This window comes from Corvus hawaiiensis, unplaced genomic scaffold (genome assembly GCF_020740725.1).
Source record: "Corvus hawaiiensis isolate bCorHaw1 unplaced genomic scaffold, bCorHaw1.pri.cur scaffold_281_ctg1, whole genome shotgun sequence".
NCBI classification, from domain to species: Eukaryota; Metazoa; Chordata; class Aves; order Passeriformes; family Corvidae; genus Corvus; species Corvus hawaiiensis.
Genome location: NW_025963339.1, coordinates 15,784 through 43,549, shown reverse-complemented (window position 1 = coordinate 43,549; position 27,766 = coordinate 15,784). Strand labels below are relative to the sequence as shown.

Genomic DNA, 27,766 nt, shown 5'->3' with positions numbered 1-27,766 from the left:
GCCCCATTTTGCTCATTTTCCCTCCATTTTTCCCCATTTTCCCCCTGGTTTGCCCATTTTTTGCCCAATTTCCCCCATTTCTCCATTTTTACCCATTTTCCTCCGTTTTTGCCCCATTTAGGAGGCCATGTCCAGGGACTACGAGGAGACTTTCCCCCCATTTTTGCCCATTTGTCCCCCCCTTTTCACCCATTTTCCCGTTTTTGCCCATTTTTTTTTTGGCCCCTTTTTCCTTCCCCCCCGTTTTCCCCCATTTTCTCCATTTTTGCCCATTTTCGCCCGTTTTGCCCCATTTCCAGGCCATGTCCGGGGACTACGAGGAGGACGTTTTCCCCCTGTTTTTCCCCATTTCATCCCCATTTTTCCCCATTTTCCCCCTGTTTTTGCCCATTTTTTGCCCATTTTCCCCCATTTTCTCCGGTTTTTGCCCATTTTCGCCCGTTTTTTGCCCATTCCCAGGCCATGTCCGGGACTACGAGGAGGACATTTCCCCCATTTTTGCCCATTTCTCCCCCAGTTCCCCCCATTTCCCCCCTGTTATTTTCCCATTTTTTGCCCATTTTCCCCCATTTTCTCCATTTTTGCCCATTTTCGCCCGGTTTTGCCCCATTTTTAGGCCATGTCTGGGGACTATGAGGAGGACGTTTTCCCCCCATTTTTGCCCATTTTTTGCCCATTTTTTGCCCATTTCCGCACATTTTCCCCCATTTTCTCCATTTTGGCCCATGTTCGCCCGTTTTTGCCCCAATTTTAGGCCATGTCCGAGGACTACGAGGAGGACGTTTTCCCCCCATTTTTCCCCATTTTCCCCCTCAATTTGCCCATTTTTGCCCATTTTCGTCCGTTTTTGCCCATTTTCACCCATTTTCCCCCATTTTCACCCATTCTCGCCCATTTTTGCCCATTGTCGCCCGGTTTTGCCCCATTCCCAGGCCATGTCCGGGGACTACGAGGAGGGCGTTTTCCCCCCATTTTTGCTCATTTTCCCCTCCATTTTTCCCCATTTCCCCCTGGTTTTGCCCATTTTTTGCCCAATGTCCCCATTTTCTCCAGTTTTACCCATTTTCTCCCGTTTTTGGCCCCATTCCCAGGCCATGTCCGGGGACTACGAGGAGGACGTTTTCCCCCCGTTTTACCCATTTTCCCCCCATTTTCCCCGTTTTTGCCCATTTTTGCCCAGTTTTTTGCCCATTTTCCCCCCGGTTTCCCCCATTTTCTCCATTTTTGCCCATTTTCCCGTTTTTGCCCCATTTTCCAGGCCATGTCTGGGGACTACGAGGAGGACGTTTTCCCCCTGGTTTTGCCCATTCATCCCCATTTTCCCCATTTTCCCCCTGTTTTTTGCCCATTTTTTGCCCAATTTCCCCCATTTTCTCCATTTTTTACCCATTTTCTCCCGTTTTTGCCCCATTTTTAGGCCATGTCCAGGGACTACGAGGAGGACTTTTCCCCCCATTTTTGCCCATTTCCCCCCATTTTCACCCATTTTCCCCGTTTTGCCCATTTTTTGCCCATTTCCCCCCGTTTTCCCCCATTTTCTCCATTTTGCCCATGGTGCCCGTTTTTGCCCCATTTCCAGGCCATGTCCGGGGACTACGAGGAGGACGTTTTTCCCCCTGGGTTTGCCCATTTCATCCCCATTTTTCCCCCATTTTCCCCCTGTTTTTGCCCATTTGTTGCCCATTTTTCCCCCATTTGTCTCTGTTTTTGCCCATGTTCGCCCGTTGTTGGCCCCATTTCCAGGCCATGTCCGGGGACTACGAGGAGGACATTTTCCCCCATTTTTGCCCATTTCTCCCCCATGTCCCCCCCATTTCCCCCCTGTTATTTTCCCATTTTTTGCCCATTTTCCCCCATTTCTCCATGTTTGCCCAGTTTCGCCTGGGTTTGCCCCATTTTTAGGCCATGTCTGGGGACTATGAGGAGGACGTTTTCCCCCCATTTTTGCCCATTTTTTGCCCATTTTTGCCCATTGTCCCCACATTTTCCCCCATTTTCTCTATGTTTGCCCAGTTTCGCCCGTTTTTGCCCCAATTTTAGGCCATGTCCGAGGACTACGAGGAGGACGTTTTCCCCCCATTTTTTCCCCATTTTCCCCCTCATTTTGCCCATTTTTTGCCCATTTTCGTCCGTTTTTGCCCATTTTCACCCATTTTCCCCCATTTTCACCCATTCTCGCCCATTTTTGCCCATTTTCGCCCGGTTTTGCCCCATTCCCAGGCCATGTCCGGGGACTACGAGGAGGGCGTTTTCCCCCCCATTTTTGCCCATTTTCCCTCCATTTTTCCCCATTTTCCCCTGGTTTTGCCCATTTTTTGCCCAATTTCCCCCATTTTCTCCGTTTTTTGCCCATTTTCGCCCGTTTTTGGCCCCATTCCCAGGCCATGTCCGGGGACTACGAGGAGGACGTTTGCCGCAGTGCCCTGCGCCTGGTGCACGAGCTCTGCTTCGCCCCCCGCGCCCGCCCGCCCCCACGCCCGCTGCCTCGAGTTCACCGACCTGCTGCGGCACCGCGGGCACCCCCGGCCGGCCGACACAGGTACGGGCACACCTGGGCACACCTGGGCACACCTGGGCACACCTGGGCACAGCTGGGCGCACCTGGGCACAGCTGGGACACACCTGGGCACACCTGGGCACACCTGGGCACACCTGGGCACACCTGGTGCCACCTGGGCCACACCTGGGCACACCTGGGCGCACCTGGGCACACCTGGGCGCACCTGGGCACACTGGGCACACCTGGGTGCACCTGGGCGCACCTGGGCACAGCTGGGACACACCTGGGTGCACCTGGGCACACCTGGGCACACCTGGGCACAGCTGGGCACACCTGGGCACACCTGGGCGCACCTGGGCACAGCTGGGCGCACCTGGGCACAGCTGGGACACACCTGGGCACACCTGGCACACCTGGGCGCACCTGGGTGCACCTGGGCACAGCTGGGCACAGCTGGATGCACCTGGGCACACCTGGGCGCACCTGGGCACACCTGGGCACACCTGGGCACAGCTGGGACACACCTGGGTGCACCTGGGCACAACTGGGCACAGCTGGATGCACCTGGGCACACCCGGGCGCACCTGGGACACACCTGGGCACACCTGGGCACAGCTGGGACACACCTGGGTGCACCTGGGCACAGCTGGGCACAGCTGGGACACACCTGGGCACACCTGGGTGCACCTGGGCGCACCTGGGCACAGCTGGGCGCACCTGGGCACAGCTGGGACACACCTGGGCACACCTGGGCGCACCTGGGCACACCTGGGCACACCTGGGCACAGCTGGGCACACCTGGGGCCACACCTGGGCACACCTGGGTGCACCTGGGACACACCTGGGCGCACCTGGGCACAGCTGGGCACACCTGGGCCACACCTGGGCACACCTGGGTGCACCTGGGCACACCTGGGCACACCTGGGCACAGCTGGGCACACCTGGGCGCACCTGGGTGCACCTGGGCACAGCTGGATGCACCTGGGCACACCTGGACGCACCTGGGCACACCTGGGCACACCTGGGTGCACCTGGGCACACCTGGGCACACCTGGGCACACCTGGGTGCACCTGGGCACAGCTGGGACACACCTGGGTGCACCTGGGCACACCTGGGCACACCTGGGCGCACCTGGGCACAGCTGGGCACACCTGGGCACACCTGGGTGCACCTGGGCACACCTGGGCACACCTGGGACACACCTGGGCACAGCTGGGACACACCTGGGCGCACCTGGGCACACCTGGGCCACACCTGGGCACAGCTGGGCACCACCTGGGACACACCTGGGCACAGCTGGGACACACCTGGGCGCACCTGGGCACACCTGGGCACACCTGGGTGCACCTGGGGCGCAGCTGGGCACAGCTGGATGCACCTGGGCACACCTGGGCACAGCTGGGACACACCTGGGCGCACCTGGGCGCACCTGGGCACATCTGGGCACAGCTGGATGCACCTGGGCACACCTGGGCGCACCTGGGCACAGCTGGGCACATCTGGATGCACCTGGGCACACCTGGGACACACCTGGGCACACCTGGGCACACCTGGGTGCACCTGGGCGCACCTGGGCACAGCTGGATGCACCTGGGCGCACCTGGGCGCACCTGGACACATCTGGGCACAGCTGGATGCACCTGGGCACACCTGGGAATGAGTACGGTTTTGGGGTGGTTTTGGGGTGGTTTGGGGTTCTTTTGTTACCCCCCCCCCCCTCCCCAGATCGATTTGGGGTCACTTTTGGGGTGGTTTTGGGGTGGTTTTGGGGTTCTTTTGTTACCCCCCCCCCCCAGATCGATTTTGGGGTTGATTTTGGGGTCGATTTTGGGGTGGTTTTGTTCCCCCCCCCCCCCCCAGATCAATTTGGGGTCAGTTTTGGGGTCGATTTTGGGGTGGTTTTGGGGTCGGTTTTGGTGTGCCTTTGTTGCCCCCTCCCAGATCGATGTGGGGATCACTTTTGGGGTGGTTTTGGGGTGATTTTGGGGTGGTTTTTTTGCCCCCCCCCAGATCGGTTTGGGGTCGGTTTTGGGATGCCTTTGGTGCCCCTCCAGATGGATTTGGGTTCGATTTTGGGGTCGATTTTGGGGTTCCTTTGTTGCCCCTCCCCCCAGATCGATTTGGGGTCAGTTTTGGGGTCGATTTTGGGGTGGTTTTGTTACCCCTCCCCCCAGATCGATTTGGGGTCAGTTTTGGGGTCGATTTTGGGGTGGTTTTGGGGTGGTTTTGGGGTTCTTTTGTTACCCCCCTCCCCCACGATGGATTTGGGGTTGATTTTGGGGTTCCTTTGTTCCCCCCTCCCCAGATCGATTTGGGGTCAGTTTTGGGATGGTTTTTGGGGTATCTTTGGTGCCCCCCCAGCCCCATGTCTCCCCCCCCCAGATCGATTTTGGGGGGGTTTTGGGGTGGTTTTCGGTTCCTTTGTTACCCCCTCCCCCCCAGATCAATTTGGGGTCACTTTTGGGGTCGATTTTGGGGTTCCTTTGTTCCCCCCCCCCCAGATCAATTTGGGGTCAGTTTTGGGGTGGTTTTGGGGTGGTTTTGTTACCCCCCCCCCCCCCCCCAGATCGATTTGGGGTCAGTTTTGGGGTCAATTTTGGGGTGGTTTTGGGGCCGATTTTGGGGTTCCTTTGTTATCCCTCCCCCAGATCGATTTGGGGTCACTTTTGGGGTCGATTTTGGGGTTCCTTTTTTGCCCCCTCCCCAGATCGATTTTGGGGTGGTTTTGGGGTGGTTTTGGGGTTCCTTTGTTACCCCCCTCCCAGATCAATTTGGGGTCACTTTTGGGGTGGTTTTGGGGTCGATTTTGGGGTGGTTTTGGGGTTCCTTTGTTGCCCCCGCCCCAGATCGATTTGGGATCAGTTTTGGGATGGTTTTGGGGTCGATTTTGGGGTTCCTTTGTTGCCCCCTCCCCAGATCGATTTGGGGTCGATTTTGGGGTGGTCTTTTTTGCCCCCCCCCCCAGATCGGTTTGGGGTCAGTTTTGGGATGCCTTTGGTGCCCCTCCAGATGGATTTGGGTTCGATTTTGGGGTCGATTTTGGGGTTCCTTTGTTGCCCCTCCCCCCAGATCGGTTTGGGGTCAGTTTTGGGATGCCTTTGGTGCCCCTCCAGATGGATTTGGGTTCGATTTTGGGGTCGATTTTGGGGTTCCTTTGTTACCCCCCCCCCCACAGATCGATTTGGGGTCGATTTTGGGGTGGTTTTGTTACCCCCCCCCCCCCCCCAGATCGATTTGGGGTCAGTTTTGGGATGTTTTTGGGGTACCTTGGTGCCCCCCCAGCCCCGTGTCCCCCCCCCGATCGATTTGGGGGTCGGTTTTGGGGTGGTTTTGGTGCCCCTCCAGATCGATTTGGGGTCAGTTTTGGGGTCGATTTTGGGGTTCCTTTGTTACCCCTCCCCAGATCAATTTGGGGTCACTTTTGGGGTGGTTTTGGGGTGGTTTTGGGGTCGATTTTGGGGTGGTTTTGGGGTCGATTTTGGGGTGGTTTTGGGGTTCCTTTGTTGCCCCCACCCAGATCGATTTGGGGTCGATTTTGGGGTGGTTTTTTTTGCCCCCCCCCCCAGATCGGTTTGGGGTCAGTTTTGGGATGCCTTTGGTGCCCCTCCAGATGGATTTGGGTTCGATTTTGGGGTCGATTTGGGGTTCCTTTGTTACCCCTCCCCCCAGATCGATTTGGGGTCAGTTTTGGGGTCGATTTTGGGTGGTTTTGGGGTGATTTTGGGGTTCCTTTGTTCCCCTCTCCCCAGATCAATTTGGGGTCACTTTTGGGATGTTTTGAGGTTCCTTTGTTACCCCCCCCCCCCCAGATCGATTTGGGGTCAGTTTTGGGGTGGTTTTGGAGTGGTTTTGGGGTCGATTTTGGGGTGGTTTTGGGGTCGATTTTGGGGTGGTTTTGGGGTCGATTTTGGGGTCGATTTTGGGGTTCCTTGGTTGCCCCCTCCCCAGATTGATTTGGGGTCAGTTTTGGGGTCAGTTTTGGGGTTCCTTTGTTCCCCCCCTCCCCAGATCGATTAGGGGTCAGTTTTGGGGGTGGTTTTGGGGTGGTTTTGTTACCCCCCCCCCCCCCCCCCCCCCAGATCAATTTGGGGTCAGTTTTGGGATCAATTTTGGGGTGGTTTTGGGGTCGATTTTGGGGTTCCTTTGTTATCCCTCCCCCAGATCGATTTGGGGTCACTTTTGGGGTCGATTTTGGGGTTCCTTTTTTGCCCCCTCCCCAGATCGATTTTGGGGTCAGTTTTGGGGTGGTTTTTGGGGGTCGGGTTTGGGGTTCCTTTGTTACCCCTCCCCAGATCGATTTGGGGTCACTTTTGGGGTGGTTTTGGGGTGGTTTTGGGGTGGTTTTGGGGTTCCTTTGTTACCCCCTCCCAGATTGATTTGGGGGTCACTTTTGGGGTCGATTTTGGGGTTCCTTTGTTACCCCTCCCCAGATCAATTTGGGGTCACTTTTGGGGTGGTTTTGGGGTCACTTTTGGGTGGTTTTGGGGTCGATTTTGGGGTGGTTTTGGGTTCCTTTGTTGCCCCCGCCCCAGATCGATTTGGGATCAGTTTTGGGGTGTTTTTGGGGTGGTTTTGGGGTTCCTTTGTTGCCCCCTCCCCAGATCGATTTGGGGTCACTTTTGGGGTCGATTTTGGGGTTCCTTTTTTGCCCCCTCCCCAGATCGATTTTGGGGTGGTTTTGGGGTGGTTTTGGGGTTCCTTTTTTGCCCCTTCCCCGATCGATTTGGGGTCAGTTTTGGGGTCGATTTTGGGGTTCCTTTGTTCCCCCCCCCCCCGATCGGTTTGGGGTCAATTTTGGGGTGGTTTTGGGGTGGTTTTGGGGTTCCTTTGTTACCCCCCCCCCCCCCCCAGATCGATTTTGGGGTTGATTTTGGGGTCGATTTTGGGGTGGTTTTGTTCCCCCCCCCCCCGATCAATTTGGGGTCAGTTTTGGGGTGGTTTTGGGGTCGGTTTTGGGGTTCCTTTGTTGCCCCCTCCCAGATCGATGTGGGGATCACTTTTGGGGTGGTTTTGGGGTGATTTTGGGGTTCCTTTTTTGCTCCTCCCCAGATCGATTTGGGGTCAGTTTTGGGATGTTTTTGGGGTACCTTTGGTGCCCCCCCAGCCCCGTGTCCCCCCCCCGATCGATTTGGGGTCGATTTTGGGGTTCCTTTGTTACCCCTCCCCCCAGATCGATTTGGGGTCAGTTTTGGGGTCGATTTTGGGGTGGTTTTGGGGTTCCTTTGTTCCCCCCTCCCAGATCAATTTGGGGTCAGTTTTGGGGTCGATTTTGGGGTGGTTTTGGGGTCGATTTTGGGGTTCCTTTGTTCCTCCCTCCCAGATCGATTTGGGGTCACTTTTGGGGTGTTTTTGGGGTACCTTTCGTGCCCCCCCACCTCCCTGTCCCCCCCCCTCAGAGGTGTCCGTCAGCCTCCTGTCCGTCATCGTCACCTTCTGCGGCCTGGTCCTGCTCGGGGGTCTCGCTCTTCGTCTCCTGGAAGCTCTGCTGGGTCCCCTGGCGCCATAAAGGGGGTCCCGGGGGGTCCCCCCCACGCAAAGAACCCCCCCAAAGTGGGGGGGGCCCTTTTGGGGACCCCCTGCCCGAACGGGGGGACCCCGAGCCCCCCCCCGAGCGCTGCTACCTGGATATGGGGCCTTGTCCCGAAGGGGGGGGGGGGCGTGCGCTGGGACCCCCCCCCGGGCAGGGCTCGCTCCCCTCGGGACCCCCCCCGGGACCCCCTGAATTTGGGGGGGACGGGGGGGAGGGGTGGGGACCCTGCCCAGCGCCCCCTCGCAGCAGCTCGTGGGGGGGATGGGCGGCAGGTAAGGGGGGGGGGAGGGGGGGTGGGTGGGGGAGGGGTCCCTTTCTGCCCCATATCCCCCTCCCCAGGGAAAAAGACCCTCAGGACCCCCCCCCCCCCCCCCCCCCCCCCCAAATCTCCGAATTCCTAAAATCTGCCCCACCCCCCCCCCCCCCCCCCAACCCCACCCCCGGCTCGCTGGGAGCTGCTGGACCCAAAAGGGGGGGGGGAAGGGGGGCTGACCCCAAATCACCCCCCAAAGGGGTCCCTAATCCAAAATCCCCCCCAAAGGGGTCCCTAATCCCAAATCCCCCCCAAAGGGTCCCTAACCCCAAATCCCCCCCCAAAGGGGTCCCTAATCCCAAATCCCCCCCCAAAGGGGTCCCTAACCCCAAATCCCCCACTTTGGGGGGTCCCTAATCCCAAATCCCCCCCCAAAGGGGTCCCTAATCCCAAATCCCCCCCAAAGGGGTCCCTAATCCCAAATCCCCCACTTTGGGGGGTCCCTAAACCCAAATCCCCCCCAAAGGGGTCCCTAAACCCAAATCCCCCCCAAAGGGGTCCCTAACCCCAAATCCCCCCCCAAAGGGGTCTCTAATCCCAAATCCCCCACTTTGGGGGGTCCCTAATCCCAAATCCCCCCCCAAAGGGGTCCCTAACCCCAAATCCCCCCCCAAAGGGGTCCCTAATCCCAAATCCCCCACTTTGGGGGGTCCCTAATCCCAAATCCCCCACTTTTGGGGGGTCCCTAAACCCAAATCCCCCCCCAAAGGGGTCCCTAATCCCAAATCCCCCCCCCAAAGGGGTCCCTAAACCCAAATCCCCCACTTTGGGGGGTCCCTAAACCCAAATCCCCCCCCAAAGGGGTCCCTAATCCCAAATCCCCCACTTTGGGGGGTCCCTAATCCCAAATCCCCCCAAAGGGTCCCTAATCCCAAATCCCCCACTTTGGGGGGTCCCTAACCCCAAATCCCCCCCAAAGGGGTCCCTAAACCCAAATCCCCCCCCACAAGGGGTCCCTAACCCCAAATCCCCCACTTTGGGGGGTCCCTAATCCCAAATCCCCCACTTGGGGGGTCCCTAATCCCAAATCCCCCCCCAAAGGGGTCCCTAATCCCAAATCCCCCCACTTTGGGGGGTCCCTAATCCCAAATCCTCCCCCAAAGGGTCCCTAAACCCAAATCCCCCCCAAAGGGGTCCCTAACCCCAAATCCCCCCCCAAAGGGGTCCCTAAACCCAAATCCCCCCCCAAAGGGGTCCCTAACCCCAAATCCCCCCCCAAAGGGGTCCCTAATCCAAAATCCCCCCCAAAGGGTCCCTAATCCCAAATCCCCCACTTTGGGGGGTCCCTAATCCCAAATCCCCCCCAAAGGGGTCCCTAATCCCAAATCCCCCCCCAAAGGGGTCCCTAATCCCAAATCCCCCCACTTTGGGGGGTCCCTAACCCCAAATCCCCCCCCAAAGGGGTCCCTAACCCCAAATCCCCCCCCAAAGGGGTCCCTAATCCCAAATCCCCCCCCAAAGGGGTCCCTAATCCCAAATCCCCCCCAAAGGGGTCCCTAAACCCAATCCCCCCCAAAGGGGTCCCTAAACCCAAATCCCCCACTTTGGGGGGTCCCTAATCCCAAATCCCCCACTTTGGGGGGTCCCTAATCCCAAATCCCCCCCCAAAGGGGTCCCTAAACCCAAATCCCCCCCAAAGGGGTCCCTAATCCCAAATCCCCCCCAAAGGGGTCCCTAATCCCAAATCCCCCCCCAAAGGGGTCCCTAATCCCAAATCCCCCCCCAAAGGGGTCCCTAATCCCAAATCCCCCACTTTGGGGGGTCCCTAACCCCAAATCCCCCCCCAAAGGGGTCCCTAAACCCAAATCCCCCACTTTTGGGGGGTCCCTAATCCCAAATCCCCCCCAAAGGGTCCCTAACCCCAAATCCCCCCCCAAAGGGGTCCCTAATCCCAAATCCCCCCCCAAAGGGGTCCCTAATCCCAAATCCCCCCCAAAGGGGTCCCTAATCCCAAATCCCCCCCAAAGGGGTCCCTAATCCCAAATCCCCCCCCAAAGGGGTCCCTAATCCCAAATCCCCCCCCAAAGGGGTCCCTAATCCCAAATCCCCCCCCAAAGGGGTCCCTAAACCCAAATCCCCCCCCAAAGGGGTCCCTAATCCCAAATCCCCCACTTTGGGGGGTCCCTAAACCCAAATCCCCCCCCAAAGGGGTCCCTAATCCCAAATCCCCCCCCAAAGGGGTCCCTAAACCCAAATCCCCCACTTTGGGGGGTCCCTAAACCCAAATCCCCCCCAAAGGGGTCCCTAATCCCAAATCCCCCCCAAAGGGGTCCCTAAACCCAAATCCCCCACTTTGGGGGGTCCCTAATCCCAAATCCCCCACTTTTGGGGGGTCCCTAATCCCAAATCCCCCCCAAAGGGGTCCCTAAACCCAAATCCCCCCCCCAAAGGGGTCCCTAATCCCAAATCCCCCCCCAAAGGGGTCCCTAAACCCAAATCCCCCACTTTGGGAGGTCCCTAAACCCAAATCCCCCCCAAAGGGGTCCCTAATCCCAAATCCCCCACTTTGGGGGGGTCCCTAATCCCAAATCCCCCCCCAAAGGGGTCCCTAAACCCAAATCCCCCACTTTGGGGGGTCCCTAATCCCAAATCCCCTCCAAAGGGTCCCTAACCCCAAATCCCCCAAATCCCCCACCCCTCTGGGGGGTCTCTAAGCCCAAATCCCCCATTGTCCCCCATCTGTAACCCCAAATCCCCTCCCCAAGGGGGTCCCTAACCCCAAATCCATCCCTTTAGAGGGTCCCTAACCCCAATTCCCCCCCTCGAGGCGCCCCAACCCCAAATCCCCCCCCTTTGGGGGTGTCCCTAACCCCAAATCCCCCCCAGATGGGTTCCTAACCCAAAATCCCCCAAATCCCCCCTTTCGGATACCCTAACCCCAAATCCCCCCCTTTGGGACATCCCTAACCCCAAATCCCCCCCTTTGAGGGGTCTCTAACCCCAAATCCCCCAAATCCCCCCCTTTAGGATACCCCTAACCCCGAATCCTCCATTGTCCCTCATCCCTCACCCCAAATCCCCCTCTTTGGGATGCCCCTAACCCCAAATCCCCCAAATACCCCCCTTTGGGCCACCTCTAACCCCAAATCCTCCCCTTTGAGGTGCCTCTAACCCCAAATCCCCCCCTTTAGGACACCCCTCACCCCAAATCCCCCCCTTTAGGATACCCCTCACCCCAAATCCCCCATTGTCCCTCACCCCTCACCCCAAATCCCCCCTTAGGACACCCCTCACCCCAAATCCCACCCTTTAGGACACTCCTCACCCCAAATCCCCCCTTAGGACACCCCTCACCCCAAATCCCACCCTTTAGGACACTCCTCACCCCAAATCCCCCATTGTCCCTCACCCCTCACCCCAATCCCCCCCAAATGGGTCCCTAACCCCAAAGCCCTCCCGGTGGGGTACCCCTAACCCCAAATTCCCCCCTTTGAAGCATCTCTAACCCCAAATCCCCCAAATCCCCCCTTTAGGACACCCCTAACCCCAAATTCCCCCCTTTGAGGGGTCTCTAACCCCAAATCCCCCCCTTAGGCCGCCCCTCACCCCAAATCCCCCCCTTTAGGCCACCCCTCACCCCAAATCCCCCCTTTAGGCCACCCCTCACCCCAAATCCCCCCTTTAGGACACCCCTCACCCCAAATCCCCCAAATTCCCCCTTTGAGGGGTCTCTAACCCCAAATCCCCCCCTTTGGGGTGCCCCTAACCCCAAATCCCCCCGTTAGGCCACCCCTCACCCCAAATCCCCCCTTTAGGACACCCCTCACCCCAAATCCCTCCCTTTAGGACACCCCTCACCCCAAATCCCCCAAATCCCCCCCTTAGGACACCCCTCACCCCAAATCCCCCAAATCCCCCCCTTAGGGACACCCCTAACCCCAAATCCCCCCCTTTGAGGGGTCTCTAACCCCAAATCCCCCCCTTTGGGGTGCCCCTAACCCCAAATCCCCCCCTTAGGACACCCCTCACCCCAAATCCCCCCCTTAGGACACCCCTAACCCCAAATCCCCCAAATTCCCCCCTTTGAGGGGTCTCTAACCCCAAATCCCCCCCTTTAGGCCACCCCTCACCCCAAATCCCCCCTTTAGGACACCCCTCACCCCAAATCCCCCCCTTTAGGCCACCCCTCACCCCAAATCCCCCCTTTAGGACACCCCTCACCCCAAATCCCCCAAATCCCCCCCTTAGGACACCCCTCACCCCAAATCCCCCAAATCCCCCCTTTGAGGGGTCTCTAACCCCAAATCCCCCCCTTTGAAGCATCTCTAACCCCAAATCCCCCCCTTTGAAGCATCTCTAACCCCAAATCCCCCAAATCCCCCCCTTAGGACACCCCTCACCCCAAATCCCCCCCTTTGAGGTGCCCCTAACCCCAAATCCCCCCCTTAGGACACCCCTCACCCCAAATCCCCCAAATCCCCCCCTTAGGACACCCCGAACCCCAAATCCCCCAAATCCCCCCCTTTAGGACACCCCTCACCCCAAATCCCCCCCTTTGAGGTGCCCCTAACCCCAAATCCCCCCTTTAGGACACCCCTCACCCCAAATCCCCCTTTAGGCCACCCCTCACCCCAAATCCCCCCCCTTAGGCCGCCCCTCACCCCAAATCCCCCTTTAGGCCACCCCTCACCCCAAATCCCCCCCTTAGGACACCCCTCACCCCAAATCCCCCCTTTAGGCCGCCCCTCTACCCCAAATCCCCCCTTTAGGCCACCCCTCACCCCAAATCCCTCCCTTTAGGCCGCCCCTCACCCCAAATCCCCCCTTTAGGCCACCCCTCACCCCAAATCCCCCCCTTTGAGGTGCCCCTAACCCCAAATCCCCCTTTAGGCCGCCCCTAACCCCAAACCCCCCCCCTTTGAAGCATCTCTAACCCCAACCCCCCCATATCCCCCCCGTCCCCAGCTCCCCGCTCCCCCCCGTCCCCGAAGACAAAGCCGAGCAGAACCCGGCGCACCTGGGCCAAATCCAACCCGAGCTCTACGGCGACACCGGCGACGCCGAAACCGCCGGCGCCCGCGGTGGCCCGGGGGCTACCGGGGCTCCCTCATCGCCTTGCGGCCGCCTCAGCGTCTCCCTGCGTTACTCCTACGGCTCCCAGCAGCTCGTGGTGCGAGTCCTGCGCGCCCGGGATTTGCCGGCCAAGGACTCCAACGGCTTCTCGGACCCCTACGTGAAGATTTATCTGCTGCCCGACCGCAAGAAGAAGTTCCAGACCAAGGTCCTGCGGCGGACGCTGAACCCCGAGTGGGACGAGACGTTCAGTTTCGGGGTGCCCTTCGGGGAGCTGCCGGCGCGGCGCCTTCATTTCGGCGTCTACGACTTCGACCGCTTCTCGCGGCACGATCTCATCGGGCAGGTGGTGCTGGATAACCTGCTGGAGGCGGCCGAAGCGCGGCCCGAGGTGCCCATCTGGAGGGACATCCAGGAGGGGAGCGGGGTGAGTGAGAGCTTGGGAATTTGGGAGGGTGCGGGGTGGAAAGAAGCATAAAAGAGCCTAAAAAAGAACCTAAAAAGAGCCTAAAATGAACCGACAAAGAACCTAAGAAGAACCGAAAAAGAACCTGAAAAGGACCTAAAAAGAGCCTAAGAAGAACCTAAGAAGAACCAAAAAAGGGCCTAAAAAAGAATCTAAAAAGAGCATAAAAAGAACCGAAAAAGAATCCAAAAGAGCTTAAAAAGAACCGAAAAAGAGCCTAAAAAGAACCAAAAAAAGAACCTAAAAAGAACCTCAAAAGAACCAAAAAAGAACCTAAAGAGAGCCTAAAAGAACCTAAAAAGATCCCAAAAGAACCTAAAAAGAGCCTAAAAAGAACTCAAAAAGAACTCAAAAAGAACCTAAAAAGAGCCTAAAAAGAGCTGAAAAAGAACCTAAAAACAACCTAAAAGAGCCTAAAAAGAGCCTAAAAAGAACCCAAAAAGAGCCTAAAAAGGGTCATGAGGTGCTGGAGAACGTTCTGGAGGCGGTGCCCAGAGGTGCCCATCGGGAGGGACATCCAGGAGGGGAGCGGGGTGAGCGAGAGTTGGGAATTTGGGAGGGTGTGGGGTGGAAAGAAGCATAAAAGGTCCTGAAAGAAGCCAAAAAGGACCCAAAAAGAGCCTAAAAAGGACCTAAAAAGGATCTAAAAAAGAGCCTGAAAGGAGCCTAAAAAGAGCCTAAGAAGAACCTAAAAAGAGCCTAAAAAGAACTCAGAAAGAACCTAAAGAGAGCCTAAAAAGAGCCTAAAAAGAACTTAAAAAGAGCCTAAAAAGAGCCAAAAATAAGCCTAAAAAGAGCGTGAAAAGAACCCAAAAAGAGCCTAAAAAGAGCCTAAAAAGAACCTGAAAGGAGCCTAAAAAGAGCCTAAGAAGAACCTAAAAAGAGCCTAAAAAGAGCGTGAAAGGAGCCTAAAAAGAGCCTAAAAAGAGCCAAAAAGAGCCAGAAAAGAGCCAAAAAGAGCCCAAAAAGAGCCTAAAAAGAGCCTGAAAAGAACCTCAAAAGAACCTAAGAAGAACCTAAAAAGAACCTAAAAAGAGCCTAAAAAGAACCTAAAAGAATCCAAAACGAACCCAAAAAAGAGCTTAAAAAGAAGCGAAAAAGAACCTCAGAAGAACCAAAAAAGAACCTCAAAAGAGCCCAAAAAGATGCCAGAAAGGGTCCTGGGCCAGGGGGTCCCTGAGAACGTTCTGGAGGCGGTGCCCAGAGGTGCCCATCGGGAGGGACATCCAGGAGGGGAGCGGGGTGAGCGAGAGTTGGGAATTTGGGAGGGTGTGGGGTGGAAAGAAGCATAAAAGGTCCTGAAGAAGCCAAAAAGGACCCAAAAAGAGCCTAAAAAGGACCTAAAAAGGATCTAAAAAGAGCCTAAAAAACAGCCTAAAAAAAAACCTAAAAAGAACCAAAAAAGGACCTAAAAACATCCCAAAGAACCTAAAAGAACTCAAAAAGAACTCAAAAAGAACCTAAAGAAAGCCTAAAGAGAACCTAAAAAGAACTGAAAAAGAGCCTAAAAAGAGCCTTAAAAGAACCAAAAAAAGAACCTAAAAAGGACCTAAAAAGAGCCCAAAAGAGCCCAAAAACAGCCTAAAAAGAGCCTGAAAGGAACCTAAAAAGAGCCCAAAAAGAGCCTAAAAAGAACCCAAAAAGAGCCTAAAAGAACCCAAAAGAGCCTAAAAAAGAACCCAAAAAGAGCCTAAAAGAGCCTAAAAAGAACCAAAAAAAAACCCCCCCAAAAAAACCCCCCAAAAAACCCTAAAAAAAAACCCTAAAAAAAAGCCCAAAAGAGCCTAAAAAGAACCAAAAAGAGCCCAGAAAGAGCCAAAAAAGGTTTGTGGCCCAGTTGTGTCCCAGTTTGTGCCAGTTTGTGCCCACTTTGTCCCCAGTTTGTCCCCAGTTTGTCCCCAGTTTGCCCCCAGTTTGCGCCCAGTTTGTGCCCAGTTTGTGCCCAGTTTGTCCCAGTTTGTGCCCAGTTTGTCCCCAGTTTGTCCCCAGTTTGTCCCCCAGTTTGCCCCCAGTTTGTGCCCAGTTTGTCCCAGTTTGTCTCCAGTTTGTGCCCAGTTTGTCCCGGTTTGTCCCAGTTTGTTCCCACTTTGTCCCCAGTTTGCCCCCAGTTTTTCCCCACTTTGTTCCCAGTTTGTGCCCAGTTTGTTCCCAGTTTGTCCCAGTTTGTGCCCAGTTTGTCCCAGTTTGTCTCCAGTTTGTCCCCAGTTTGTCCCCAGTTTGCCCCCAGTTTGTTCCCAGTTTGTCCCAGTTTGTCCAGTTTGTGCCCAGTTTGTTCCCAGTTTGTCCCAGTTTGTCCCAGTTTGTTCCCACGTGGTTCCCAGTTTGTTCCCACTTTGTCCCCAGTTTGTCCCCACTTTGTCCCCAGTTTGTCCCCAGTTTGTTCCCAGTTTTTCCCCACGTTGTTCCCAGTTTGTCCCACTTGGTTCCTAGTTTGTCCCAGTTTCCCCCAGTTTGTCCCCGTTTGTCCCAGTTTCCCCCAGTTTGTCCCGGTTTGTCCCAGTTTGTTTCCACTTTGTCCCCAGTTTGTTTCCACTTTGTCCCAGTTTGTCCCCAGTTTGTCCCAGTTTGTCCCAGTTTGTCCCCAGTTTGTCCCCAGTTTGTCCCCAGTTTGTGCCCAGTTTGTCCCAGTTTGTGCCCAGTTTGTGCCCAGTTTGTTCCAGTTTGTGCCCAGTTTGTCCCAGTTTGTGCCCAGTTTGTTCCCAGTTTCTTCCCAGTTTGTCCCAGGTTGTCCCCAGTTTGTGCCCAGTTTGTTCCCAGTTTGTGCCCAGTTTGTCCCAGTTTGTGCCCAGTTTGTGCCCAGTTTGTTCCCAGTTTGTCCCGGTTTGTCCCAGGTTGTTCCCAGTTTGTTCCCACTTTGTCCCCACTTTGTCCCCAGTTTTTCCCCAGTTTGTTCCCAGTTTGTCCCAGTTTGTGCCCAGTTTGTCCCAGGTTGTCCCAGTTTTTCCCCAGTTTGTGCCCAGTTTGTCCCAGTTTGTCCCCACTTTGTCCCCAGTTTGTCCCAGTTTTTCCCCAGTTGGTGCCCAGTTTGTGCCCAGTTTGTTCCCAGTTTGTCCCGGTTTGTCCCAGTTTGTTCCCAGTTTTTCCCCAGTTTGTCCCCAGTTTGTCCCAGTTTGTTCCTAGTTTGTCCCAGTTTCCCCCCAGTTTGTCCCCGGTTTGTCCCAGGTTGTTCCCAGTTTGTCCCGGTTTGTCCCAGTTTGTTTCCACTTTGTCCCCAGTTTGTTTCCACTTTGTCCCAGTTTGTCCCCAGTGTGTCCCAGTTTGTCCCAGTTTGCCCCCAGTTTGTCCCAGTTTGTCCCCAGATTGTCCCCAGTTTGTGCCCAGTTTGTCCCAGTTTGTGCCCAGTTTGTGCCCAGTTTGTTCCCAGTTTGTCCAGTTTGTCCCCAGTTTGTTCCCAGTTTGTTCCCAGTTTGTGCCCAGTTTGTCCCAGTTTGTGCCCAGTTTGTGCCCAGTTTGTTCCCAGTTTGTCCCAGTTTGTCCCAGTTTGTTCCCAGTTTGTTCCCAGTTTGTGCCCAGTTTGTCCCAGTTTGTGCCCAGTTTGTGCCCAGTTTGTTCCCAGTTTGTCCCAGTTTGTGCCCAGTTTGTCCCCAGTTTGTCCCCAGTTTGTCCCCAGTTTGCCCCCAGTTTGTGCCCAGTTTGTGCCCAGTTTGTCCCAGTTTGTCTCCAGTTTGTGCCCAGTTTGTCCCGGTTTGTCCCAGTTTGTTCCCACTTTGTCCCCAGTTTGCCCCCAGTTTTTCCCCACTTTGTTCCCAGTTTGTGCCCAGTTTGTTCCCAGTTTGTCCCAGTTTGTGCCCAGTTTGTCCCAGTTTGTCTCCAGTTTGTCCCCAGTTTGTCCCCAGTTTGCCCCCAGTTGTTCCCAGTTGTCCCAGTTTGTCCCAGTTTGTGCCCAGTTTGTTCCCAGTTTGTCCCAGTTTGTCCCAGTTTGTTCCCACTTTGTCCCCACTTTGTCCCCAGTTTGCCCCCAGTTTTTCCCCACTTTGTTCCAGTTTGTCCCACTTTGTTCCTAGTTTGTCCCAGTTTCCCCCCAGTTTGTCCCCGGTTTGTCCCAGTTTGTTCCCAGTTTGTCCCGGTTTGTCCCAGTTTGTTTCCACTTTGTCCCCAGTTTGTTTCCACTTTGTCCCAGTTGTCCCCAGTTTGTCCCAGTTTGTCCCAGTTTGTCCCCAGTTTGTCCCCAGATTGTCCCCAGTTTGTGCCCAGTTTGTCCCAGTTTGTGCCCAGTTTGTGCCCAGTTTGTCCCCAGTTTGTGCCCAGTTTGTTCCCACTTGGTCCCCACTTTGTCCCCAGTTTCTTCCCAGTTTGTCCCAGTTTGTCCCCAGTTTGTGCCCAGTTTGTTCCCAGTTTGTGCCCAGTTGTCCCAGTTTGTGCCCAGTTTGTGCCCAGTTTGTTCCCAGTTTGTCCCGGTTTGTCCCAGTTTGTTCCCAGTTTGTTCCCACTTTGTCCCCACTTTGTCCCCAGTTTTTCCCCAGTTTGTTCCCAGTTTGTCCCAGTTTGTGCCCAGTTTGTCCCAGTTTGTCCCAGTTTTTCCCCAGTTTGTGCCCAGTTTGTCCAGTTTGTCCCCACTTTGTCCCCAGTTTGTCCCAGTTTTTCCCCAGTTTGTGCCCAGCTTGTGCCCAGTTTGTCCCCAGTTTGTGCCCAGTTTGTGCCCAGTTTGTCCCAGTTTGTCTCCAGTTTGTTCCCAGTTTGTCCCGGTTTGTCCCAGTTTGTGCCCAGTTTGTCCCCAGTTTGTCCCCAGTTTGTCCCCAGTTTGTGCCCAGTTGTCCCAGTTTGTGCCCAGTTGGTGCCCAGTTTGTTCCCAGTTTGTGCCCAGTGTGTCCCAGTTTGTGCCCAGTTTGTTCCCAGTTTCTTCCCAGTTTGTCCCAGTTTGTCCCCAGTTTGTGCCCCAGTTTGTTCCCAGTTTGTGCCCAGGTTTGTCCCAGTTTGTGCCCAGTTTGTGCCCAGTTTGTTCCCAGTTTGTCCCAGTTTGTCCCAGTTTGCCCCCAGTTTGTCCCCAGTTTGTCCCCAGTTTGTGCTCAGTTTGTCCCAGTTTGTGCCCAGTTTGTGCCCAGTTTGTGCCCAGTTGTCCCCAGTTTGTGCCAGTTTGTCCCAGTTTGTGCCCAGTTTGTGCCCAGTTTGTTCCCAGTTTGTCCCGGTTTGTCCCAGTTTGTTCCCAGTTTGTTCCCACTTTGTCCCAGTTTGCCCCCAGTTTTTCCCCAGTTTGTTCCCAGTGTGTCCCAGTTTGTGCCCAGTTGGTCCCAGTTTGTCCCAGTTTGTCCCAGGTTTTCCCAGGTTTGTGCCCCACTTTGTCCCCAGTTTGTCCCCACGTTGTCCCCAGTTTGTGCCCAGTTTGTCCCAGTTTGTGCCCAGTTTGTGCCCAGTTTGTTCCCAGTTTGTCCCGGTTTGTCCCAGTTTGTTCCAGTTTTTTCCCCAGTTTGTCCCCAGTTTGTCCCAGTTTGTTCCTAGTTTGTCCCAGTTTCCCCCCAGTTTGTCCCCGGTTTGTCCCAGTTTGTTCCCAGTTTGTCCCGGTTTGTCCCAGGTGGTTTCCACTTTGTCCCAGTTTGTCCCCAGTTGGTCCCAGTTGTCCCAGTTTGCCCCCAGTTTGTCCCAGTTTGTCCCCAGATTGTCCCAGTTGGTGCCCAGTTTGTCCCAGTTTGTGCCCAGTTTGTGCCAGTTTGTTCCCAGTTTGTCCCAGTTTTGTCCCCAGTTTGTTCCCAGTTTGTGCCCAGGTTGTGCCCAGGTTGTCCCAGTTTGTGCCCAGTTTGTGCCCAGTTTGTCCCAGTTTGTCTCCAGTTTGTTCCCACTTTGTCCCCACTTTGTCCCCAGTTTGCCCCCAGTTTGTCCCCAGGTTGTGCCCAGTTTGTCCCAGTTTGTGCCCAGTTTGTCCCAGTTTGTGCCCAGTTGTGCCCAGTTTGTCCCCAGTTGGTTTCCACTGTGTCCCAGTGTGTGCCCAGTGTGTGCCCAGTTTGTCCCCAGTTTGTTCCACTTTGTCCCAGTTTGTCCCCAGTTGGTTCCCAGTTTGTTCCCACTTTGTCCCCCACTTTGTCCCCAGTTTGCCCCCAGTTTTTCCCCACTTGGTTCCCAGTTTGTCCCACTTTGTTCCTAGGTTGTCTCAGTTTCCCCCCAGTTTGTCCCGGTTTGTCCCAGTTTGTTTCCACTTTGTCCCCAGGTTTGTTTCCACTTTGTCCCAGTTGGTTCCACTTTGTCCCAGTTTGTCCCAGGTTGCCCCCAGTTTGTCCCAGGGTTGCCCCCAGTTTGGTCCCAGTGTGCCCCCAGTTTGTGCCCAGTTTGTCCCCAGTTTGTCCCAGTTTGCCCCCAGGTTGTGCCCAGTTGGTCCCCAGTTTGTGCCCAGTTGTTCCCAGTTTGTCCCGGTTTTTCCTCAGTTTGTTCCCAGTTTGTCCCACTTTGTTCCTAGTTTGTCCCAGTTTCCCCCCAGTGTGTCCCCGGTTTGTCCCAGTTTGTTCCCAGTTTGTCCCGGTTTGTCCCAGTTTGTTTCCACTTTGTCCCCAGTTTGTTTCCACTTTGTCCCCAGTTTGTCCCCAGTTGTTTCCACGTTGTCCCAGTTTGTCCCAGTTTGTCCCAGTTTGCCCCCAGTTTGTCCCAGTTTGCCCCCAGTTTTGCCCCAGTTTGTCCCAGTTTGTCCCAGTTTGCCCCCAGTTTGTCCCCAGTTTGGCCCCAGTGTGCCCCCAGTTTGTGCCCAGTTTATCCCAGTTTGTGCCCAGTTTGTTCCCAGTTTGTCCCAGTTTTTCCCCAGTGGTGTTCCCACTTTGTCCCCAGTTTGTCCCCAGTTGTGCCCAGTTTGTGCCCGGTTTGTCCCCAGTTTGTCCCAGTTGGTGCCAGTTTGTCCCCAGTTTGTCCCAGTTTGTCCCCAGTTGTTGGGTGCAGCTGGGATTGTGGCCCTGTGTCCCCCCTGACCCCGGGGCACCTGGGGCCCCCTCACCTGTCCCTGTCACCCACCTGTCACTCACCTGTCCCTGTCACCCACCTGTCACTCACCTGTCCCTATCCCCTCACCTGTCACTCACCTGTCCCTGTCACCCACCTGTCACTCACCTGTCCCTATCCCCTCACCTGTCACTCACCTGTCCCTGTCACCCACCTGTCACTCACCTGTCCCTGGCACCCACCTGTCACTCACCTGTCCCTATCCCCTCACCTGTCACTCACCTGTCCCGGTCACCCACCTGTCACTCACCTGTCCTCTCACCCTCACCTGTGCCTGTCACCCTCACCTGTCCCTGTCACCCTCCACCTGTGTCCCCTCACCTGTCCCTGTCCCGCCCCTGTCACCCTCACCTGTCCCTGTCCCCCTCACCTGTCCTTGTCACCCTCACCTGGGCCCTCTCACCTGTCCTTGTCACCCCCCTGTCCCTGTCACCCTCACCTGTCCCCTGTCACCCCTCACCTGGGCCCTCTCACCTGTCCTTGTCACCCCCCTGTCCCGGTCACCCTCACCTGTCCCTGTCCCCTCACCTGTCCTGTCACCCTCACCTGTCCCTGTCCCCCTCACCTGTCCTTGTCACCCTCACCTGGGCCCGCTCACCTGTCCTTGTCACCCCCCGGTCCCTGTCACCCACCTGTCCCTGTCCCCTCACCTGTCCTGTCACCCTCACCTGGGCCTGTCACCCTCACCTGTTGCTCACCTGTCCCTGTCCTTGTCACCCACCTGTGCCCCTCACCTGTCCCTGTCCCCTCACCTGTCCCTCACCTGTCCTGTCACCCTCACCTGTCCCTGTCACCCTCACCTGGGCCCTCTCACCTGTCCTTGTCACCCCCCTGTCCCTGTCCCATCACCCACCTGTCCCTGTCCCTGTCCTGTCACCCACCTGTCCCTGTTCCTGTCACCTGTCCCTGTCACCCACCTGTGCCCTCACCTGTCCCTGTGCCCCTCCCCAGTCCTGTCACCCACCTGTCCCTGTCCCTGTGCCCCTCACCTGTCCCTCTCCTTGTCACCCACCTGTGCCCCTCACCTGTCCTGTCACCCACACCTGTCCCTGTCACCCACCTGTGCCCCTCACCTGTCCCTGTGCCCCTCCCCAGTCCTGTCACCCACCTGTGCCCCTCACCTGTCCCTGTGCCCCTCCCCAGTCCTGTCACCCACCTGTGCCCCTCACCTGTCCCTGTGCCCCTCCCCAGTCCTGTCACCCACCTGTGCCCCTCACCTGTCCCTGTGCCCCTCCCCAGTCCTGTCACCCACCTGTGCCCCCTCACCTGTCCCTGTGCCCCTCCCCAGTCCTGTCACCTGTCACCCCACCTGTGCCCCTCACCTGTCCCTGTGCCCCTCCCCAGTCCTGTCACCCACCTGTCCCTGTCCCTGTGCCCCTCACCTGTCCCCCCCGTCCCTCACCTGTGCCCCTCACCTGTCCCTCTCCTTGTCACCCACCTGTGCCCCTCACCTGTCCCTGCCACCCTCACCTGTCCCTGTCCCTGTCACCCACCTGTGCCCCTCCCCTGTCCCTGTGCCCCTCCCCAGTCCCTGTGCCCCTCACCTGTGCCCGCTGTGCCCCCAGGAGAAGGCCGACCTGGGCGAGGTGAATTTCTCTCTCTGTTACCTGCCCACGGCCGGGCGCCTCACGGTCACCGTCATCCGCGCCTCCAACCTGCGCGCCATGGACCTCACCGGCTACTCAGGTGGGCACGGGTGGGCACGGGTGGGCACAGGTGGGCACAGGGGTGGGACAGGGGGCCATGGACCTCACCGGCTACTCAGGTGGGCACAGGTGGGCACGGGTGGGCACAGGTGGGCACAGGTGTGGCACAGGGGTGGCAGAGGGGTGGGACACGGGGCCATGGACCTCACGGGCTACTCAGGTGGGTCATGGGGGGGCACAGGTGGGCACAGGTGTGGCACAGGGGTGGCACAGTGGTGGGACAGGGGGCCATGGACCTCACGGGCTACTCAGGTGGGTCATGGGGGGGCACAGGTGGGCACAGGTGGGCACAGGTGTGGCACAGTGGTGGGACAGGGGGCCATGGACCTCACGGGCTACTCAGGTGGGCACGGGTGGGCACAGGTGGGCACAGGTGTGGCACAGGGGTGGGACACGGGGCCATGGACCTCACGGGCTACTCAGGTGGGCACAGGTGGGCACAGGTGGGCACAGGTGGGCACAGGTGTGGCACAAGGGTGGGACAGGGGGCCATGGACCTCACGGGCTACTCAGGTGGGCACAGGTGGGCACAGGTGGGCACAGTGGTGGGACAGGGGGCCATGGACCTCACGGGCTACTCAGGTGGGTCATGGGGGGGCACAGGTGGGCACAGGTGGGCACAAGGGTGGGACAGGGGGCCATGGACCTCACGGGCTACTCAGGTGGGTCATGGACGTGCTCAGGTGGGCTCAGGTGTGCCATGGGGTCCATGGGGCTGCCATGGGGTGCCATGGGGTGCCATGGGGTCCATGGGGTGCTATGGGGTCCACGGGGTGCTATGGGGTGCCATGGGGTCCATGGGGCTTTAGGGGGTGCCATGGGGTGCCATGAAGTGCTATGGGGTGCCATGGGGCTACCATGGGGGGTCCATGGGCCATTGTGGCCTTTAGGGGGTGCCATGGGGTCCATGGGGTGCTATGGGGTGCTATGGGGTCCATGGGGTGCCATGGGGCTTTAGGGGGTGCCATGGGGTGCCATGGGGTGCCATGAAGTGCTATGGGGTGCCATGGGGCTACCATGGGGGGGATCCATGGGCCATTGTGGCCTTTAGGGGGTGCTATGGGGTCCATGGGGCTGCTATGGGGTGCCATGGGGTCCATGGGGCTTTAGGGGGTGCTATGGGGTCCATGGGGCTGCTATGGGGTGCCATGGGGTCCATGGGGCTTTAGGGGGTGCTATGGGGTCCATGGGGCTGCTATGGGGTGCTATGGGCTGCCATGGGGTGCCATGGGGTGCCATGGGGTACCATGGGGTACCATGGGGTGCCATGGGGTGCTATGGGGCCACCACAGGCGGTCCATGGACAATTATGACCTTTAGGGGATGTTCTGGGGTTGCATGGGGTGCCATAGGGTGCCATGGGGTGCCATGGGGTGCCATGGGGTGCCATGGGGTGCCATGGGGTGCCATGGGCCATTATGACCTTTAGGGGATGTTCTGGGCTGCCATAGGGTGCCATGGGGTTCCATGGGCTGCCATGGGGCTTTAGGGGGTGCCATGGGGCCACCACAGGCCGTCCATGGGCCATTATGACCTTTAGGGGATGTTCTGGGCTGCCATGGGGGGCCATGGGGTGCTATGGGGTGCCATGGGGTGCCATGGGGCTTTAGGGGGTGCCATGGGGTGCTATGGGGTGCTGTGGGGCTTTAGGGGGTGCCATGGGGCCACCACAGGCCGTCCATGGGCCATTATGACCTTTAGGGGATGTTCTGGGCTTCAATGGGGTGCCATGGGGCTTTAGGGGGTGCCATGGGGCCACCACAGGCGGTCCATGGGCCATTGTGACCTTTAGGGGATGTTCTGGGCTGCCATGGGCTGCCATGGGCTGCCATGGGGCTTTAGGGGGTGCCATGGGGCCACCACGGGCGGTCCATGGGCCATTATGACCTTTAGGGGATGTTCTGGGCTGCCATGGGCTGCCATGGGCTGCCATGGGGCTTTAGGGGGTGCCATGGGGCCACCACGGGCGGTCCATGGGCCATTGTGACCTTTAGGGGATGTTCTGGGCTGCCATGGGGTGGGGGTGGCCCCACGGGGGTCCCACAGGGCTCCCCCCTCCCCCCCCCCCGCAGACCCCTACGTGAAGGCGTCGCTGATGGCCGAGGGCCGGCGGCTGAAGAAGCGCAAGACGTCCATCAAGAAGAACACCCTGAACCCCAACTACAACGAGGCGCTCGTGTTCGACGTCCCCCACGAGAGCGTGCACCACGTCAGCCTCACCATCGCCGTCGTCGACTACGACTGGTGCGCGCTGGGGCCGCTGGGAGGGTCCTGGGGAGGCTTTGGGGGGGGGTTTGGGGTGATTTAGAGGGGTTTTGGGGGGATTTAGAGGGGTTTTGGGGGGTTTGGGGTCATCCCGGATCAATGGGACGCCCCTCGGTTGATGTCCTCCATGAGAGCGTCAACGTCGTCACCATCGCTGGCTTCCACTGGTTGGTACTGGGGGGCTTCTGAGGGGTCTTGGAAGGTCTTTGGGGGTCTTGGAGGGGTCCTGGATGGGTTTTGGGGTGATTTAGAGGGGTTTTGGGGTGTTTGGGGTCATCCCGGATCAGTGGGACGCCCCTCGTTCGACGTCCCCCACGAGAGCGTGCACCACGTCAGCCTCACCATCGCCGTCGTCGACTACAACTGGTGCGCGCTGGGGCCGCTGGGAGGGTCCTGGGGAGGCTTTGGGGGGGGGTTTGGGGGGATTTAGAGGGGTTTTGGGGGGCTTTGGGGGGTTTGGGGGTCATCCCGGATCAATGGGACACCCCTCGGTTGGTGTCCTCCATGAGAGTGTCAACGTCGTCACCATCGTTGGCTTCCACTGGTTGGTACTGCGGGGGCTTTAGAGGGTCCTGGGGGTCTTTGGGGGTGTTGGAGGGGTCCTGGAGGGTCTTTAGAAGGGTTTAGAGGGGTTTTGGGGTGATTTAGAGGGGTTTTGGGGAGTTTGGGGTCATCCCGGATCAATGGGACACCCCTTGGTTGATGTCCTCCATGAGAGCGTCAGCGTCGTCACCATCGTTGGCTTCCACTGGTTGGTACTGGGGGGGCTTTAGAGGGTCCTGGGGGGTCTTTGGGGGTGTTGGAGGGGTCTTGGAGGGGTTTTGGGGTGATTTAGAGGAGTTTTCGGGGGATTTAGAGGGGTTTTGGGGTGTTTGGGGTCATCCCAGATCAATGGGACACCCCTCGGTTGGTGTCCTCCATGAGAGCATCAACGTCGTCACCATCGTTGGCTTCAACTGGTTGGTACTGGGGGATACTGGGGGGTCTTTGGGGGGTCTTGGAGGGTGTTTAGGGGGTCTTTGGGGGGGATTTTGGGGCTGTTTGGGGTGACCCCAAACCGGGACATTTTTGGGGGATTTTTAGGGGATTTTTGGGGGAATTTTAGGGATTTTTGGGGGATTTTCGGGGATTTTGGGGGATTTTCAGGGATTTTGGGGGATTTTGGGGTCGCCCCGAACCGGGGTTTTTCTGTGGGATTTTTGGGAGATTTTTGTGGGATTTTGGGGGGATTTTGGGGTCTCCCTGACCCTCCTGGTGCCCCCCCAGCATCGGGCACAACGAGGTGATCGGGCTGTGCCGCGTGGGCAGCGACGCCGACGGGGCCGGATTTGGGGTTGTTTTGGGGGATTTTGGGGTCGCTCCAAACTGGGGGGTTTTTTCGGGATTTTTGGGGTATTTTTGGGGGATTTTGGGGTCCTCCTGACCCTCCTGGTGCCCCCCCAGCATCGGGCACAACGAGGTGATCGGGCTGTGCCGTGTGGGCAGCGACGCCGACGGGGCCGGATTTGGGGGGATGTTGGTGCCATTTTGGGGTTGCCCCAAACTGGGGGGTTTTTTGTGGGATTTTTGGGGTATTTTTGGGGTATTTTTTGGGGCCATTTTGGGGTCTCCCTGACCCTCCTGGTGCCCCCCCAGCATCGGGCACAACGAGGTGATCGGGCTGTGCCGCGTGGGCAGCGACGCCGACGGGGCCGGATTTGGGGGGATGTTGGTGCCATTTTGGGGTTGCCCCAAACTGGTTTTTTTGGTGGGATTTTTGGGGTATTTTTGGGGTATTTTTTGGGGCCATTTTGGGGTCTCCCTGACCCTCCTGGTGCCCCCCCAGCATCGGGCACAACGAGGTGATCGGGCTGTGCCGCGTGGGCAGCGACGCCGACGGCCCCGGCCGCGAGCACTGGGCGCAGATGTTGGCGAACCCCCGCAAACCCATCGAGCACTGGCACACCCTGGTCGAGGTGAGAGCGCCCCTATGGCGGCTATAGGGACCCCCCGGAACCCCACAGGGACCCCCAGGATCCCATAGGAACCCCTAAATCCATAAGGACCCCCCTGGGACCCCCCCGGATCCCATAGGAAACCCCTGGATCCCATAGGAAACCCCTGGATCCCATAGGGACCCCTGAACCCATAAGGACCCCATAGGGACCCCCCGGGAGCCCCCAGACCCAATAGGGACCCCCCGGATCCCATAGGGAATTCCCAGACCCCATAGGGATCCCAGGACCCCATAGGAACCTCTGAACCCCTAAGGAACCCATAGGGAACCCCCGGATCCCATAGGGAACCCCTGAACCCCATAAGGAGCCCCATAACCCATAAGGAACCCATAGGGAACCCCCGGATCCCATAGGGAACCCCTGAACCCCATAAGGAGCCCCATAACCCATAAAGAACCCATAGGGAACCCCTGGATCCCATAGGGAACCCCCGGATCTCATAGGAACCCCCTGAACCCCATAAGGAACCCACAGGGACCCCCAGGACCCCATAGGGACCCCCCGCACCCCATAGGGAACTCCCAGACCCCATAGGAAACCCCCGGACCCCACAGGGACCCCCCGGATCCCATAGGGGAACCCCCGGACCCCACAGGGACCCCCCGGATCCCATAGGAACCCCTGAACCCATAAGGAACCCACAGGACTCCCCAGGGACCCCCAGGACCCCACAGAGACCCCCCGGACCCCACAGGGACCCCCAGGATCCCACAGGGGAACCCCCGGATCCCATAAGGACTCCCCGGGACCCCCCAGAACCCACAGGGACCCCCAGGACCCCATAGGGACCCCCCGCACCCCATAGGGAACGCCCAGACCCCATAGGGAACCCCTGGATCCCATAGGGAACCCCATAACCCATAAAGAACCCATAGGGAACCCCTGGATCCCATAGGGAACCCCCGGATCTCATAGGAAACCCCTGAACCCATAAGGAACCCACAGGGGCCCCCGGGACCCCATAGGGACCCCCCGGACCCCATAGGGAACCCCTGAACCCCATAAGGAACCCCATAACCCATAAAGAACCCATAGGGACCCCCTGGACCCCATAGGAAA

At 57.8% G+C, this 27,766-nt stretch overlaps 1 protein-coding gene across 1 annotated transcript in view; it reads left to right on the top strand.

Annotated features, from left to right (window-relative positions):
* The first annotated feature begins 2,369 nt into the window (after nucleotides 1–2,369).
* Nucleotides 2,370–27,766, top strand: part of SYT3 (synaptotagmin 3) — a 37,810-nt gene continuing 12,413 nt past the window's right edge. Inside the window, 9 exon segments of the mRNA XM_048293321.1 lie at nucleotides 2,370–2,447; nucleotides 2,449–2,539; nucleotides 7,899–7,954; nucleotides 7,956–8,304; nucleotides 13,251–13,342; nucleotides 13,345–13,785; nucleotides 22,305–22,425; nucleotides 24,518–24,689; nucleotides 26,536–26,665. Coding sequence (XP_048149278.1) covers nucleotides 2,385–2,447; nucleotides 2,449–2,539; nucleotides 7,899–7,954; nucleotides 7,956–8,304; nucleotides 13,251–13,342; nucleotides 13,345–13,785; nucleotides 22,305–22,425; nucleotides 24,518–24,689; nucleotides 26,536–26,665 — 1,515 coding nt within the window. The 5' untranslated portion in view covers nucleotides 2,370–2,384.